Below are 16,831 nucleotides of genomic sequence, written 5' to 3' on the forward strand. Positions count from 1 at the left end.
CCTCTGCATGTGCATCGTCTCTTCTGAAGTCCGGTCAAAGTCCTCCTCTCTGTCTCTGGGTTGATGGATCAAAAAGCGAATGCATGGAATGAGATTTTGATCCACGCGCTTCTGACAGACCGTCTTGGAAGCAACACTGATCGATCCCAGATCCCTGAGTATTGGAGGCAACAAGTCTCTGGATCGTCACTTTCGCCACACTTAAAATCGTAGGTGTCCAACCTTGTCCACTCGAAGAGCTGTGGACTTTAACTTCAGCATGCATGCTGGCTGGGGAATTCTGGGAGTTGAAGTCCACAGGTCTTCAAGTGGACAAGGTTGGACATCCCTGCCCTAGACTTTACAGCTTCTTCTCTCCCATCTTCTCTTGAGAGAGGACCTGGTCCAGCTTTCCCACCAGGTCAATGGAATCCCCATGTCCGAAGCTGTGCTTGGTCATTAAAAGCTTTTGCCCGTTCGAGCTGTTGGCATGCCAGGGGACAACCTGAGTGGCACAACCTCTCTTTCCCACTAAACTGACTTGGCTCTTCCTCTCCCCAGTCAGGTGGCTCGGACCAGGAACGGCACAAGAAGAAACGCCGAGGGGACCGCTATTCCGTCCACACGTCCCTCATCGTGGCTACGCTGAAGAAGATGCTTCCCATCGGCTTGAACATGTGTTCACCAACCGACCAAGAGCTGATCAGCCTGGCCAAGATCCGCTATGCCTTGGTGAGGGTCTTGGGGGTGGGGACTGCTAAGGAAACCAGACCAATGGCAAAGTCTCCAGATCTCCAATGGTTGACCAGGGTGATTGTGATTGACTAGACATGAAGCAACGTTGGAAGATCTACTCAACTGTGGAGATGAAGAGCATGGACGAGACAGCCCAGATGATGGAGAGAGCATGAAATGGGCATTCCCTTTCCAAGTTGAGGAAGGATAGAGAAGCTACAAAGGACAACTTTGTTACACACACCCCACACAAAACACACACACAGACACACAGAGGATCACAATGACCATGCTCCTCTTTGAGTTCTCTCTCTGGTTTCAGTGATTTATATCCTGCCATCAAGGATACAAATCCTGAGGTCCTGTCGGTCAAGGGACACAAATGTTCAGAAATCACAACTGATGGTTTATTTCAGAAGGGATAAACCTGGTTGGAGCAGGTTCTTTCGGGGATTGTTTCTTGGTTAGTTTGTTCATACGATTGCTCTCCTTTTCTGCAGAGAGACACCGATGAAGAAGTGCGTGAATATCTCAACAACAACCTTCATCTTCAAGGCAAGGTGAGGATCTGGAATTGCTCCAGAAAGTGATGTTTGGGAATTCAGGTTTTGTAGGTTTTGCCATAAATAGACTAGCTCTCTTCCTGTCTGGATGAATTACAGAATAGAATCTAACCTTTTTCTTTCTTTCTTTCTTTCTTTCTTTCTTTCTTTCTTTCTTTCTTTCTTTCTTTCTTTCTTTCTTTCCTTCCTTCCTTCCTTCCTTCCTTCCTTCCTTCCTTCCTTCCTTCCTTTCTTTCTTTCTTTCTTTCTTTCTTTCTTTCTTTCTTTCTTTCTTTCTTTCTCCCTTTCTCTTTCTCTCTCCCCCTTCCCTCCTTTCCCTCCCCCCTCCTTCTTTCCTTCCCTCATCCTTCCTCCCTCCCTCCCTCTCTTCTTGTCTTTCCTTTTTATCTTTCCTTCCTTCCTTCCTTCCTTCCTTCCTTCCTTCCTTCCTTCCTTCCTTCCTTCCTTCCTTCCTTCCTTCCTTCCTTCCTTCCTTCTTCCCTCTCTTCTTGTCTTTCCTTTTTATCTTTCCTTCCTTCCTTCCTTCCTTCCTTCCTTCCTTCCTTCCTTCCTTCCTTCCTTCCTTCCTTCCTTCCTTCCTAGTCCAGGCAGCTTACAAAATACTACATAGCAATGCCTATAATAAAACTCAGAATCTAGCACGAAAAAGAATCTGGAAAAAGCATTAACATCCCACAAGAGATCCATCGCTCATTCTAACCCAAGACTTGGGGATGGAGACTAGTTTTAAGACCTCATTTAAATAGCTCTGGGAGTGGGGGGGCCCCGGAAAGGTGATGTTTCAGGTGGCCTATTATGTTCTGTGAATGTCCCCATTTGCCTTGCAGTGTGAGAACTCCTCCTCCATGCGCTGGCAGATGGCCCTCTACAAGGAGATGGCTGGGAAAGCCGAGGACTCCAACAAGCCGGAGAAGATTGTCAAACGGGTACAAGAGGTGTCTGCCGTGCTCTACCACCTGGAACAGGTATGGACCCACAAAGAGATTTGGCAGGTCCACAGGTTGAAGAATAGGATTTGCTACCTATGTTTTTGATGGCTGCCGAGAGCTTCCCAGATTTGAACAATTTCACAACAGCGATCTCAGTAGCTGCCCAAGTTAAAAGTCAACTTTTAAAAAAAAATCCCATCAGCAACAAAAAAGCACCAACAATAAATATAAGCAGAATGGCAGCCCAGCTAAACATCAACACTGCAATAACACCCATTACTCAGGACCCCTTACTCTCCCACACCCCCGTGCACGGGGGCTCATGGACCATTTTGTTCAAAGTCCTCATTAGATTTTGTTTTTTTTTTAAAAAAAAAACTTATTTCCACTTTTAAAAACTTGTTTCCTTTTTTAAAAAAAATCCTTTTTTTTAACATCAAAATCATCCTTCTAGACCTGTGATGGCCGCGCTCACAGCTGATTTTGGTTGGTTTGAGGTTTTCAGCCTCCCAGAGGCTTGAAAAGGCCTCGCAGTTAAATAGGCCCGCTTTGTCACTTCCTGTAATACCGGAAGTGACGAAACGGGCCTATTTGGCCTCATGGAGGCTTTTTTTCAAGCCTCTGGGAGGCAGAAAAAGGCCTCAAACCAGCCGAAAATCAATTGTGAGGCGCAGGGCAGGTAGAGGGGAGCGGCGGGGGAATTGCACGTACATGCGCAGGGGGCTTGGGGGCGCACGCATTGCCTTCTGGGTGCTGGCACGTAAGCGCCTGCACGCGCCCAATTTTTGGCACAGGAGCCCAAAAAGGTTAACCACCACTGTTCTAGACCAGGGTTCAACCTGGCATTTTAAGACTTGTGGACTTCAACTCCCAGAGTTCCTCAGCCAGCTTTGCTGGCTGAGGAACTCTGGGAGTTGAAGTCCACAAGTCTTAAAGTTGCCAAGGTTGGACACCCCTGGTCTAGACATTCATTCATTAACTGTGCATGCTGAGAGCATATAAGCCTCCAAGACAATTCAGTGGACTTGTCAGCTGTCCAGCTAACCGCAAGTCACTCGGGAAGGCCTTGTGAATATGATAAGAGTGGATTGGGACCTAGTAACCCATCTTCTTGATGGATCACGGGAGGTTTCAGAGGGAGGAATCTCAAAGGAGAAATACAAAGAAATGGGAAGGAAGCCACTGATCAGGAAAAGCAGGTGGAGGAGAGAAGCACTGGTTATCCTCTCTTCCAACCCCGATTCTCTCCTGCCTTCTCCTGCAGTTAGAGCACCCGTACAAATCCAAGAAAGCCGCGTGGCACAAATTGCTCTCCAAGCAACGGCGGCGTGCAGTGGTTGCGTGCTTCCGTATGACGCCCCTCTATAACCTGCCCAGGTGAGTTAATACAGCTGGATTGGCTGGTCCACCGATTGGAATAAGTATCATTCCATGCATGGATTCATCTCTTCCAGCCAGAATTGGACAACTCGCCTCCTCCGCCAACTCGCCTCAGACAACTCACCATGGTCAACTCACACCATGGACAGCTCTCTGCAGGACAATTCAACAATTTAATTATTTAAAATATTTTTTAAAAGTATTTTAATTATTGTCATTCACATTTCATTTTCTCCCTCCTTTGGCATTCATTCTTTCTTTAACAGCAGTAGCTTAGACTTTTTACCACTTCACGGTGATATATAACAATTCGATTTAATTATTTAAAATGGTTTTTTAAAAGTATTTTAATTTTTGTCACTCAAATTTCATTTTCTCCCTCCTTTGGCATTCATTCTTTTCTTAATAGCAATAGCACCTAGACTTATAGACTGCTTCATAGTACTTTACATCCCTCTCTAAGTGTTTTAGAGTCAGCATATTGCCCCCAACAATCTGGGTCCTCGGAAGGATGGAAGGCTGAGTCAACTTTGAGCTGGTAGAATCGAACTGCCAAATTGCAGGCAGCCAGCAGGCAGCAGAAGTAGCCTGCAATACTGCACTCTAACCATTGCACCACCGAAGCTCATGATTAATGATTCTATTCGACTGTTCCTTCGATATTAATGTAGCTCTTGTCCCGTGACAAGTTGTTCTGCAATGAGTTGGCCATGGTGAATTGTCCTGTGGCAAGTGGGCCAAGGCGAGTTGGCCATGGCTAGATGGCGAGGGCGAGTTGTGTTTCCCTAACACTGCCAAAATGGGAATCATCTGGCTGGGGTGGAGGACATGATTGACCTGCCTTTCTGCTTCTCAGGCATCGTGCTTGCAACATGTTCCTGGAGAGCTACAAGTATTCCTGGATCTTCAGTGAAGAGCATCCCTTTGAAGACAGAATGATCGACGATCTATCTGTGAGTCTTCCTGGGGGAAAGAACCTGAGGTCGACTGGGGGTGGGGATGGTTTGAATGCTCGTCCCATGGTAGTTGTTTAGGGCAAATGCTACATTAGATCTGATTTCTAATTGCTCTTTTTCCTATTGTGGGATGTGGGATGTAGAAACCTGGGCCACAGGAAGAGGAAGAGGAAGAGGAGCAGGAAAAGAAGCCAGACCCTTTGCATCAGCTCATTCTCCATTTTAGCAGGACAGCGTTAACAGAAAAGAGGTTTGTAGCGGCAGTAGAGTCCAGAGCCCAGCGTGAATTTGGGTTCAAAAAGGATGAAGTAGCCACAGCTGAAACGTTCTGCCTTGATGTAGAAGGGTGGAGTCAAGAGAGGAATCAGCCTGGAATCATTACGTTCTCACAAGTGGTCGAAGTCCAATCTTCTTGAATTCTATTAGCTCTTATCAAGTGACAATTTAGTGCCGATCATTGGTTGACTTAGAGCCTTGGGTAGAGGCATGAGCAATAGTTCAACTGGGACTTAATGTGTGGGCCTGATCCTGGACTATGATGCAAGAGTGAGGGAGATGTTCGGGGGGACATCAAGATTCAACCAAGGGATAGAATTCTTACCGGTTCGGGCAAAACAGATGTTAAATTTGAATCTGGTTTGCCGAACCAATATTTGAACCGACTGACTGGCCCGGCCCGGCCCTCCCAGGAGTCTCCATGTGGCCCATTTTCACGGAGACTATGGGAGGGAGAAAAACAGGCCTTCCAGAAGTCCAGAAACGGGCCTATTTCTGGCTTCCGGAGGGCCTCCAGAGCCCAGGGAGGCTGTTTTCGCCCTCCCAGAGGCCCAAGGGAAACCTCCAGACTCTGGGGAAGGCAAAAAACGCCCCTCCCGGAAGTTCTGGTAGGCCACGCCCACCATGTCCACATGACTATTTTTCACACTTAACAACTGTTGCAGAATCCCCAGTCATGAGAGGCCAGGCGAGGAGATGCGTGCCTCAATGTGAGTGATATTGAGTTGGCCACGTCCACCCAGTCACATGACCACCAAGCCATGTCCACCCAGTCACATGACCACCAAGCCATGTCCACCCAGTCACATGACCACCAAGCCACGTCCACCCAGTCACATGGCCACCAAGCCATGTCCACCCAGTCACATGACCACCAAGCCACGTCCACCCAGTCACATGACCACCAAGCCACGTCCACCCAGTCACATGACCACCAAGCCATGTCCACCCAGTCACATGACCACCAAGCCACGCCCACCACCTGAGCTACACCCACAGAACCGGTTGTTAAAAATGTTGAGTCCCACCTCTGCTCTTGTCCATGATCATCCTTTATCCTCCATAGAAGTGATAGAGGTTCTCCTAGGGCTGATGGAGTAAGACGTCTGCGTGGCTCGTAGGGCCAGTTTTCTACCACTTGAGGCCCTTCAAGCTTGGTTGCCTTGAAACTTCCAGGAATTCTTGGCCGATTTGAGGAGTTGGAATTCAGTTTTATCTGGAGGAGGATGGACTGTTGCTGATCCTGAACTTGTTTACTTTATTTCAGCAAACTGGATGAAGACTATCTGTACATGGCCTACGCTGACATCATGGCCAAGGTAAGGAAGAGATGGACCATCATTTCAGTCTTGCTTCAAATGCTGAATGTCGTGCTATGTTGTCGTCGCTTCTGTGCCTGCAAATGCTGCACCAAACATTTTGTGGCTCGTTGGCTGTTCACCAAAAATGGGTGGTGGCAGGACCCGTTGGTGGGAAGGTTTGGGGGAAAGGGGGTGCAACCCATTTTTGGTTCTTATATGTACTCTGGAATGGGTCATGGCTGGAACAGTATCAGACACAAGCAACCAAATCCACATGTGAAGTATTCAAGTTGACTACTGTACTTTATTGTGTTCTACCTGTCAGGATTCCAGCAATTACCCCAATTAAATCATGAGTCTCAAGCCAAACTTTCAAAACTTCAAAAGGATTTATTGGGAATTAACATGGCCAGCACTGCCTGGGTGTAGCCGACTCTGAGACACGTAATTCACTGTCACCCTCGACCCTGGTTTTCCCCCACCCCCTGGGTGTATTGTAATTCATATTCTCCAATGGGACACATCCATAGCCAAGAATCATCAATCATGCTCTCCAGTTAGAATTTTGCATGGCAGAAACCTCAGTCACCTAGTTACTATCTTTGAAAACTATGTATGGAATGCGCTTTCGGTTTGTAAGCTGCCGCACTGCTCCCCCCTCCCTTTCTGTTGGCAACTCTAAAAAGACCATGGAAATATTTTATGAGCTGACACTGCCTATACTACAAGAATCTCCTCGGTCTGCTTGCCTTCGCTTGGGAATAAACAGATAAGGTCCCATGGAACTTAGGCGGTGTCAGATCTAAATCTTTTGCAGTTGTGCAGGGACTCAAGGCTAACTGCCTGCTTGTTCCCTCCTCCATTGCCAGGCTTGGGAGTTTTCCAGCAGACAGTTGTGGAAATATATCATATATCTGTGTTGTTGCTCACCCCTTTTTTTCTTTTTACTCCCTGGGACTTTAGAGCTGTCACATTAATGAAGGAGAAGAAGGCAATGGGGAAGAGGAAGAAGTCCCGTTTGAGGTTAGTGACTTCTCTCTTCTCAACTTCCCAAATTGGTTTTTGGACACTTTAGCCTGCAGGTCAAATCTGGTCAAATCTTCCTTCTTGATTAGATGACCTGCATACTCCCAACTTGCCAAGAGGGTCAAAACGATCCAGATGTGAAAGTGAATCCCATATTTCAAAAATAGGAAAATGACAGCCTAGCACAGTTGGTAGATGCACTTCTGCTTACAGATGTGGGAGATGTGATGACCCAAAGGGGCGTGGCACAAAGGCAACACAGTCAAATAAGCAAGAAGAGTCCCTTTATTATCTCCAACTTTGCCCCCAATGTCCAGGTTACCTTCAGCTGGAGAAAAACTCTCCCAGGAACAGCCTTTGACTGTAGAAAATTCAGCCCAAAACAAGGTACACACAAGCTGTAACTCAAAATCCAAACAAACCAAGCTGAAGTAATTAACTTGACAGGGCAGGAGAAGGAATTTCACACAGTTGAACTCACACAGTTGGGAAGACACCAGGAACACAGATAAGCCTCAACAATACCAGATAAATTCATGTTTGCTTCCAACAACTTCCTGTGCGCAGCTTCCTATTTTATACACTATGTTCCCAGCTGCAGCTAATGAAGGGAATCGGGGTCCTTTCCTCCCCCGTAAGCCACTCAACTCGCATTGCTCCCTTCTCTGTTCCTCCCTGCGTGCCCTAGGATGAAGAGGGAGTGGGCCTGGGTCTTCCTCTGAATTCCCTCTCCCTTGCTCTGCCCAGCCAGACTTTGCCCTTCCCCAGTTTCCTCCACAGCCAACAGAGCTCCCACTCCCTGTCAGCTGTTCGGCTTCCCCCTCTGAGTCAGATTCCAACAGCGGCATGACAGGAGAAGGGAGATCCCTTCAAAAACCTCGTACCATCTAGTGAACATTCATAAAAATAGCAGGAGAGACCTGGGGTGTGTCAAACCTGCCTAATCCATCATTCCATGTCCGCCTAATGGCCAAACAGATGCAGAAGGGGAGTTCAACCATCCTTGTCATTTTCCAATAGCTGATGTGTCAAGGATACTGCCAAAAATGCAGGAGGTGATAAACAGCCATCAAGATCAATAGCGTTTGAAGGCACTTCCATGAATTCGTCCACTCCCCTTCTAGAATCTTCTAAATGACCACGAAGATTCAATTCTGCATTATATAAAGAAGTCTCTCCTCTTATTAATTTCTCATCTTCATGTAGAGTTTGATCTGGTTAAGGCACCAGGCTAGATAGCGGGAGTTCTAGTCCTACCTTAGACATGAAAGCCAACTAGGTGACTTTGGACCAATTGCTAGGAGATGGTGAATTCTAGTCTGGCCCTAGGCACGAAAGTTGGCTGGGTGACTTTGGTGCCAGTCACCAGGAGACGGTGAGTTCTAGTCCCGCCTTAGTCATGAAAGCTGGCTGGGTGACCAGTCACTCTCTCTCTCTCAGCCCAATCCACTTCACTGGATTGTTGTTGTGGGAAAAATAGGAGAAGATGTGGTGGATATATTGTATGTGTTGCCTTATATTGTAAAGGTAATAACGGTGGGATATAAACAAACAAATACATTTCATTTTTAGCGATTGACTTGAATTTTAATGTTTGCGAAGAGACATAGGAAAACATGAGAGACAAAGGAAGTTCTACCTTTTGGCAGCTTCTAAAAAGCTGCACACCACCCAGGCAGGCCCCAGAAAAACACCTGGAATGCTTGTATCTGAATTTTGGACACCAATCGAAGAAGTCTCCCCGTCTTCCGCCTGTAACCTCCTCCCTCCTACTCCTTTGTCTTCTTGCAGGAAAAGGAGATGGAGAAGCAGAAACTTTTGTACCAGCAATCCCGACTTCACAACCGTGGAGCAGCCGAGATGGTCCTTCAAATGATTAGCGCCTGCAAAGGTTAGGAAGGATCCTACTTTATCCTCCCTCTTTATCTCCGGCAAAGAATGGATTACTTCATCCCAAGAAGTAACCTTAATTAATTAGTCAGGAAGGGCCATATCTTATTTACAAAGCTTATAATTTACAATTTACTTTACAATTTACAAAATAAGCATTTGTTTAGTGAGCATTCGAAGAAGAAGTTGTTGTAAGGGCCAAGCATGGATATCATCACCCTGTACCAAAAGAAGATACAGGAAGGACCGGAGTGGGAGGGAGAGAAAGAAGAACAACTTGGTGGAGAGTATATGAACATGCCCTTGAGGTCTTGATAGTAGGAAGAGGAAGGTATTGCTAATATCTTCTGGCATTAAACTTTAGCCTAACAACAGTGAAGTCAAGACCCAAGAACCAAAAGTGAAGTTGCTTCTTAGTTTCTTTATTGTTTTTTCACTTACAGACAGAATCTTGCCAGACTAAAGCAGCTATCTGCATAACTATAAATGTATTCTGTGAATGGCTAAGGAGAGGCAAATGAACACGTCCTTGCAGTCTTGATAGTAGGAAGAGGAAAGTATTGCTAATATTAGTCTGGCAAGACTGATGTCACAAAGACCAAGAAGAACACATGGAATTACTTCTTAATTTCTTCATTGTTTTTTCACTGATAGACAGAATCTTGCCAGACTAAAGCAACTATCCACATAACTTTAGATGTATTCTGTGAACCGCTAAGGAGGGACTGTCTTAGCCCTCTTCCTCCCTCCCAGACATGCCAAACTCCACTGCCTCTTTGCCATCTGGGAAAAAGCCCCTCCAGACTACAGGTTGTCCTCAACTTACGACAGTTCATTTAGTGACTGCTCCAAGTTACAACAGCACTGAAAAAAGGGACTTACGATCGTTTTTCACAAGTAGGACCATAGCAACATCCTTATAATCACAGGTTCAAAATTCAGATGCTTGGCAACTGGTTCATATCTATGATAGTTGCGTTGTCCCGGGGTCTTGTGATCCCTTTTTGTGACCTTCCGACAAGCAAAGACAAGGTGGGAAGCAGGATTCGCTTAACGTCCATGTTACTCACTTAACAATTGCAATGGTTCACTTAACACTTCTGATGAGAAAGATCGTAAACCGGGGCCAAACTTTCTTAACAACTATCTTGCCTAGCAACATAAATTTTGGGATGAATTGTGGCCGTAAGTTGAGGACTGCCTGTACTGTAAGTAATGCTGTCCATCAACCTTTTTCTCTCTCTTTAGCTATAGGAATTAGAAACTTGCTTTGCTTTTGAGTTTACATTTTTAGGATCTTGGCTAGATTTCCGATTTTGGGAGAGAGGTGGCTGGAGAAACTTTTCAAGGTCTTAAACTGTCACATTTTGTTGTTTCAAACTAAACATTAGTTAGAGTGCCGTGATGGCGAACCTATGGCACACGTGCCACAGGTGGCGCTGAAGGCCATTTCTGCGGGCACGCAAACCCCAGCCAAACTTACCTACACTGCACATGCGTGCGCCTCCCAGCTGATTTTGGGCCTGTTTGAGGTCAGTTTTGCCCTCCTAGAGGCTCGAGGAAAGCCTTTGCAGCCTTGGGAGGCTGAAAAATGGGCCTTCCGGAAATACCGGAAGTGTCGAAACGGGCCTCCCGAGGTTTCCCTCGAGCCTTCGGGAGGGTGAAAACGGCCTCCCCCGGGCTCCAGAGGCCCTCCGGAGGCTGAAAACGGGCACTTCCGGTATTTCTGGAAGGCCTGTTTTTCGGCCTCTCGAGGCTGCAGAGGCTTCCCTCGAGCCTCCGGGAAGGTGAAAACAGCCTCAAATGGGCCAAAAATCAGCTTGGAGGTGCACGCATGCACAGTGCAGGTAAGGGGGTGAGGCAGAGGTGTTGTGCGCACATGCACAGGGGGGCAGGGCGCATTGCATTGTGGGGGGCTGACGCATACGCGCTTTCGGCACACCACAACAAAAAGGTTCGGCATCACTGTTATAGTGCTTTAGCTTTGCACAGCATTTCAAGAGCCAGTAGTCAGGTGTAAGGAATCGAAACAACAAATTATGTTCCAGTTAAGATGATTTATTACTCGTGCCTGTATACAAGAATCTAATCAAAATGGTCAGCAGTAAATTGCTGCTAAGTAAAAGTTAATGGAATTCAAAATGGACCAGACTTAGAACGTCTGTGGGAACATAAGGATTCCAGGCTGGTTCCTCTCTTGATTCCGCCCTCAGGCTTCTCCTATATCATTCAGGGTCTAAGATCCCTTCTTATTTGGTTTTGGAGAAGAAAGTCACTGTGTTCCAAGACAAGAGATGTCATGAAATAATTTGGTTTTCTGCCTTGACAGGGGAGCCTGGGGCCATGGTTTCCTCTACTCTGAAATTGGGCATCTCCATCCTAAATGGTGGCAATGAGGATGTACAGCAGGTAAGAAGAAGGAGGCCAGGATTTTGGGCAGGTTCTTCCTTTTGCTAATTCTTGGAGACTGAGAAATAGTTTACTCCAAGGTTAAAAGAATGGATGGAGTATAAAATTGGGACAGAGAGGGGGAAGTGGTGGGCAGAGTTGGAGAACAGTGATTCAGTGGAAAGCATTCTGGAGAACAGCTGGTGGGTGGGAGACATCTTTAAAAGAAGAGTGAGAGCAAGCTACAGATCAAATGGATGTTCATTTTGGATATCTACCATGGACCTTCCTCCAAAGCATAAATGGAATTGTAGAATTAACTCAGGAGTCCTCAAACTTGACAGATTTAAGACTTGTGGACTTCAACTCCCAGAATTCCTCCTCCGGTCATGTTAGGAATTCTGGGAGTTGAAGTCCACAAGTCTTAAACTTGCCAACTTTGAAGATAGAATAGAATAGAATAGAATAGAATAGAATAGAATAGAATAGAATAGAATAGAATAGAATTCTTTATTGGCCAAGTGTGATTGGACACACAAGGAATTTGTCTTGGTGCAAATGCTCTCAGTGTACATAAAAGAAAAGATACATTTGTCAAGAGTCAAGAATCATCAGGTACAACATTTAATAATAGTCACAGGGTACAATAAGCAATCCAATCATACTTGGAAACAGTCCATATAAATCGTAAGGATACAAGCGAGAAAGTTACAGTCATACAGTCACAAGTGGGAGGGGATGGGTGATAAGGAGTGATGAGAAGATTAATAGTAATAGTAGTGCAGACTTAGTAAATAGTTGGACAGTTTTGAGGGAATTATTTGTTTAGCAGAGTGATGGTGTTTGGGGAAAAATCTGTCCTTGTGTCTCGTTCTGGTGTGCAGGGCTCTATAGCGTCATTTTGAGGGTAGAAGTTGAAACAATTTATGTCCGGGATGTGAGGGGTCTGTAGAGATTTTCACAGCCCTCTTTTTGACTTGTGCAGTATTATACAGGTCCTCCATGGAAGGCAGGTTGGTAGCCATTGTTTTTTCTGCAGTCTGTGTCTGTCTTGTTGGGTTGCAGAACCAAACCAGACAGTTTGCAGATGACAGACTCAATCATTTGTCTGTAGAACTGGACCAGCAGCTCTTGAATAAATGGAAGGACTCGGGGCCTTTCTGTCTCACCACATGATAGTCCCCTTTGAAGCATCTGGTTTTCAGGGTTGGGAGAAGGTACACCACCAGATTCCCTCACGAGGGGACTGGAAGGCTCTGACTAAGTCCGTGCAATGGAGGATGATGTGGTTCTCCTTCCATCTATAGTACGGTCCTTCTGTAGATTAGACCTTCAGATCTGTAGGTGTGAAGAACAATGATCTATGAAGATAGGAACCTGCAGTGTTATGTTGTATGATTCGCCAAAAGCTAAACATTAGGTTCTCTGGTCCTTTCCAAATGTTGACTCTCTCTCTTTCTTCAGAAAATGCTGGATTATCTGAAGGAGAAACGTGAGGTGGGATTCTTCCAGAGTGTCCAGGCACTAATGCAGACCTGCAGGTACGTAGTGGTATCTTCTACTTTTTTCTTTGGTTTCAATACTTCTCATTATCTTCTTGTCCACGGTCTGGCGCTTGAAGTCTTCTAGATTCAGCAAGATCTACCGACTGGATAAGATCTATTTGTGGAATTATAAACTTGCAAATTTCAGTCCATGTCTCTTTCCCATGCTTCTGGTTAAAAGGGAAGGCTCTGAAAGACTTCGACTTCACTGATGGGTCCTCTCTGGGGACAGGGAAATGCCAAGAATGTTGAGGTCACCATGAGTATCTCCTGGAGAGAGATGGGAAGAAATGAGAGATGCACTCCAAGAAGATGTGGTGGACTAAAGCTTGGAGCTCCATAAAAGCAATTTGGGAAGGACTATGGGGACTCCAGATTTGAGGATGACTTCCTATAAGCCACCTTTTCCATCTGTGGGACTGCTGTGTATGCCTGATATTTAATTTCCCACAAAGCTTTAAAGCTAAGTTGGGGCATCACAGGAAATTAAGATGGTGACTCAGATCAAGAGGTAACATCACTAGGGCATCTGTTGGCCAAGCAGTTGTTTTGCCTGCTGCTGCTCAAGATGGAGTCCTAAGACACAAAAAGAATAAGATTATTTGTGAATGAGGTAACACATAGTAAGGAAGCTTTCTTGTTGGATCTGTCTTGGTCCAGAGAAATTCAGTAGAAGTTAAACTAGGTCAGTGTTTGTTGTGGTTACAATGCACGGGTGACTCGGGAGTAAGGCTGCAAGGTAATGGCCCCTCCTTCAAGAAGATAAAAGCCAGCTGTGAAAGGAACATACTTTGCAGAAGGCAAAGACGTTTTGAAACCCCAGCCTTGTGGACATTCCAGTATCCTGAGTTTGTATTTGAAGATTCTTGTATTGCAAATTATTTCTTGTCTGTTATCTTTGGGCAAGTCTCGTACAGTTTGGCAAGGCTTGTGCTTATCACAGCTAATTGTTTTGCAAAAGCATTACAAGGTTTCTGTTCCCTTTGGATGGTGTTTGATTTGTTGGAAAAGAGCGTGGGTCAGAACAATATTATAACCGTCATCCTGGGAAGCTGCTACCCCAGTGTTTATTGGTCCTGCAACTGCTATTCTACTGTGTCCTCACCTCCTGTTCCGTACCTCCCCTTCATTTGCAGCGTGCTGGACCTCAACGCCTTTGAGAGGCAAAACAAGGCTGAAGGACTTGGGATGGTAACAGAAGACGGAACAAGTAAGTCCTTCTACCCTGGTTGAAGTGCTCCAGCAAATCGACCAAGAACAAAGCTCATCCTGTTCGTCTCGGCTCTTCTGCCTCCTGAGGCAGGCGGGAGGCAGCACCCTACCCTCCTTCCAAACCTCCCAAAGTTGAGTTTGGCCACCAGATTTTGGGGAGGGGAGGCCCCCATGGCCCAAAAATATTCAGCAGGGGAAGGCCAGGAAGCTTTGCATGTGATGCATCATCTCCTGGTTTATGTTTGCTGGAAAACATCTTCCTGGGCAGGATGTGGAGCAGGCTCAGCGTTGTTTTGAAGGAGGGGGGCAGAGTTTGCATCTCTGGGGACGGATGCAAAAGAGGTTTTTTTCCCCCCCAAGATGGACACTGGCTTCTTTCCCAAGCCTGCCCAGTGTTCATCCTCTCCCTCCTCTTCCTCCAGTCCTCTGCATATCCTCTTTGTGTTCACTGCTTCCTTCTGATAAGGCGCGGATTAATTGAGATCCCTAAAACCAATAATGGATTTTCCCCATCCTTATTTCCCTTCCTCCACTCCAGGTTTTCTGGTCTCATCCGTTCTCTGTTCCACGTTAAACGGCATTTTAATCTATTTTGATTTTATTTTGCTCCCTCTCTCTGGTTTATAATGGTCTCCTTTTCCTTCTGGGACTCACCTCCTCTCTCCTCCTTCCTCCTTCTCTCCCTTCCCCTCCCCTCCCCTCTCCTGGTGTGACCGCTGCCCCCTCCCCCAGTCATCAGTCGTGAAAATGGTAAATAATCTCTTTTGCTTTTTGTGAAATTGTGGTGTTTTTTTTTCCTTTGATGGTCAGTTTCTCGGCTTCTTTTCTTTTTCTTTTCATTTTAATTGCCCTTTTCTAACCCGAGAGATTGAAAGCTAGAAAGAAAGAAAGAAACTGATCAGAACCCCCCTTCCTCCCATTTCCTCCCAACCCTGGTTTAGAATCTAGGATCCTAGAACCCCCGAAGGAATTCACCACGGGTGTCTAACCAACTAGGGGCTGCAAACGGAAGGACCATCAGAAGGCCCTGCATTTTGGAACTACTAGATCAGGGAACTGCAAACTTGGCTACTTTAAGACTCATGGACTTCAAACTCCCAGAATTCCCCAGCCAGCCTGGCTGGCTGGAGAATTCTGGGAGTTGAAGTCCACAAGCCTTAACGTAGCCAAGTTTGAGGAGCAAGATGAATGTCGCGATGGGGATTCTCAGAAAGAACTTCGATGAAGTGTGCTCAAGTTTGTGTTGGGAATGGTTGGGTCGTCTACAGCCACATGTCCTTAGGAATCTGAAAGTTCTAGACAGCTCCAACTCTACAGTCTTCAGACCGGACTTGATATTGGTGATCAAATCCCCAAATTACCTCAACTGAGAATCTGGGCTTTGCCTGGAATCTCAACTGAAGCAGACAGGAGGTTATAACCTCTGGTCCTGTCAAGGATAATGGTAGATAGATCCCTCCACGGTTGAACCATCTGTGCTTCTCAGTTGGAGGTGGGCTGACTAGCTAGGTTGGTCTGTTCTTTGGAAACTGGGCCTTGATTCATGGACAGGATGGCTAGTTTTCTCATTCAAGGCCTAAGAAAGGAGCAGTTTTGGATAGTCAACTCGGAAGACCAGCAGCCAAGCTAGGTTTCAACCCTAGTTGGAGAAACCCCTGCAGTTTGGTGTTTCCTGGGATTCCACTGAAGTTCAAAGTTCACGATGGGGTAGCTTCCCCACCATGGAAGACGGTTGGGTTCTTCCCTGACAATGAGAAGAATCCAACAATCTTCCATGTTAGGGAAGCAACTTGCTTTTGAGTGAAGGCATCATGATCAGCCAGGACCTGGCTGAAAAAAACATAGAAAGATAAATAGAATAACTTTATTGTCATTATGTATACTAATTGGTATACACTGAAATTAAATTTTGTTGTATACACCTCTCAAAGGATCACCACTTCCAATATGCACTACATAAACATGACAGGATAATAAATAAAAAAAATACAAAATTATACATATACCCACATATATTATATAACCCATAGAAACAACACAGTCTAGTTCATATGTACATGGTGAGAAAAACAAATCTTGCGAGTTTACCAGACGGATGGCCTAGGGAACAATTCTGTTACAGAATCTGGAAGTCCTGCTAGAAATACTTCAAAACCTCCTCCCAGAGGGAAGCAACAGAAACAGACTGTAAAGTGGGTGTGTGGGATCTCCAACAATGCTTTGAGCTCTAAGCACATAGCACTTATAAGCAGTATCCTGAATTACGGGAAGCGAGCTTCCTATATAATATAATAATCTTGGTTGTCCTCACCACTCTCTGTAGGGACTTTCTATCTGAGGCACTGCAGCCACCAAACCAAACAGTGATGCAACATGCAACCCATTCCACCCGTGTCTAACCCTGAACTGTTGGAGGGGGTTCTGATCAGTCTCCAGAGGGGGCAGGAAAGTGTCTTGAACTCTATTTAGTGCATGTCCTTTAGTTGATGAATTTTCCCCCAGTACCACATTCTACCTTCCCTCCCCAAAAAATTCAAATTGGCATTCTGCACATTGTCTTCTTGTAAGCGATGCCCCTGCCTACTTTGGATGCAGACCTCAATTCTTCACCCACCCACCTGTCCTTTTCTTCTTCGTCCCATTTTCAGAAGT

At 45.8% G+C, this 16,831-nt stretch overlaps 1 protein-coding gene and 1 long non-coding RNA gene across 2 annotated transcripts in view; one reads left to right on the plus strand and one right to left on the minus strand.

The window, feature by feature from the left end:
• The window catches only part of RYR1 (ryanodine receptor 1), a 149,245-nt gene that overhangs the window by 100,439 nt on the left and 31,975 nt on the right, over nt 1-16,831 (plus strand). Inside the window, 13 exon segments of the mRNA XM_087971211.1 lie at nt 541-711; nt 1,215-1,274; nt 2,105-2,242; nt 3,471-3,583; nt 4,443-4,539; nt 4,686-4,792; nt 6,086-6,137; nt 7,083-7,142; nt 8,937-9,036; nt 11,365-11,444; nt 12,888-12,964; nt 14,104-14,177; nt 14,912-14,929. Of these exon segments, the coding sequence (XP_087827337.1) occupies nt 541-711; nt 1,215-1,274; nt 2,105-2,242; nt 3,471-3,583; nt 4,443-4,539; nt 4,686-4,792; nt 6,086-6,137; nt 7,083-7,142; nt 8,937-9,036; nt 11,365-11,444; nt 12,888-12,964; nt 14,104-14,177; nt 14,912-14,929 (1,147 nt within the window).
• LOC148129980 (uncharacterized) overlaps nt 1-16,831 on the minus strand; it is a 264,545-nt gene that overhangs the window by 91,453 nt on the left and 156,261 nt on the right. The gene's annotated exons all lie outside the window — the stretch shown is intronic.

Source organism: Notechis scutatus, chromosome 8, assembly GCF_049901735.1.
Source record: "Notechis scutatus isolate UNSWTSFEM ecotype Mainland chromosome 8, rNotScu1.2, whole genome shotgun sequence".
Taxonomy (NCBI): domain Eukaryota; kingdom Metazoa; phylum Chordata; class Lepidosauria; order Squamata; family Elapidae; genus Notechis; species Notechis scutatus.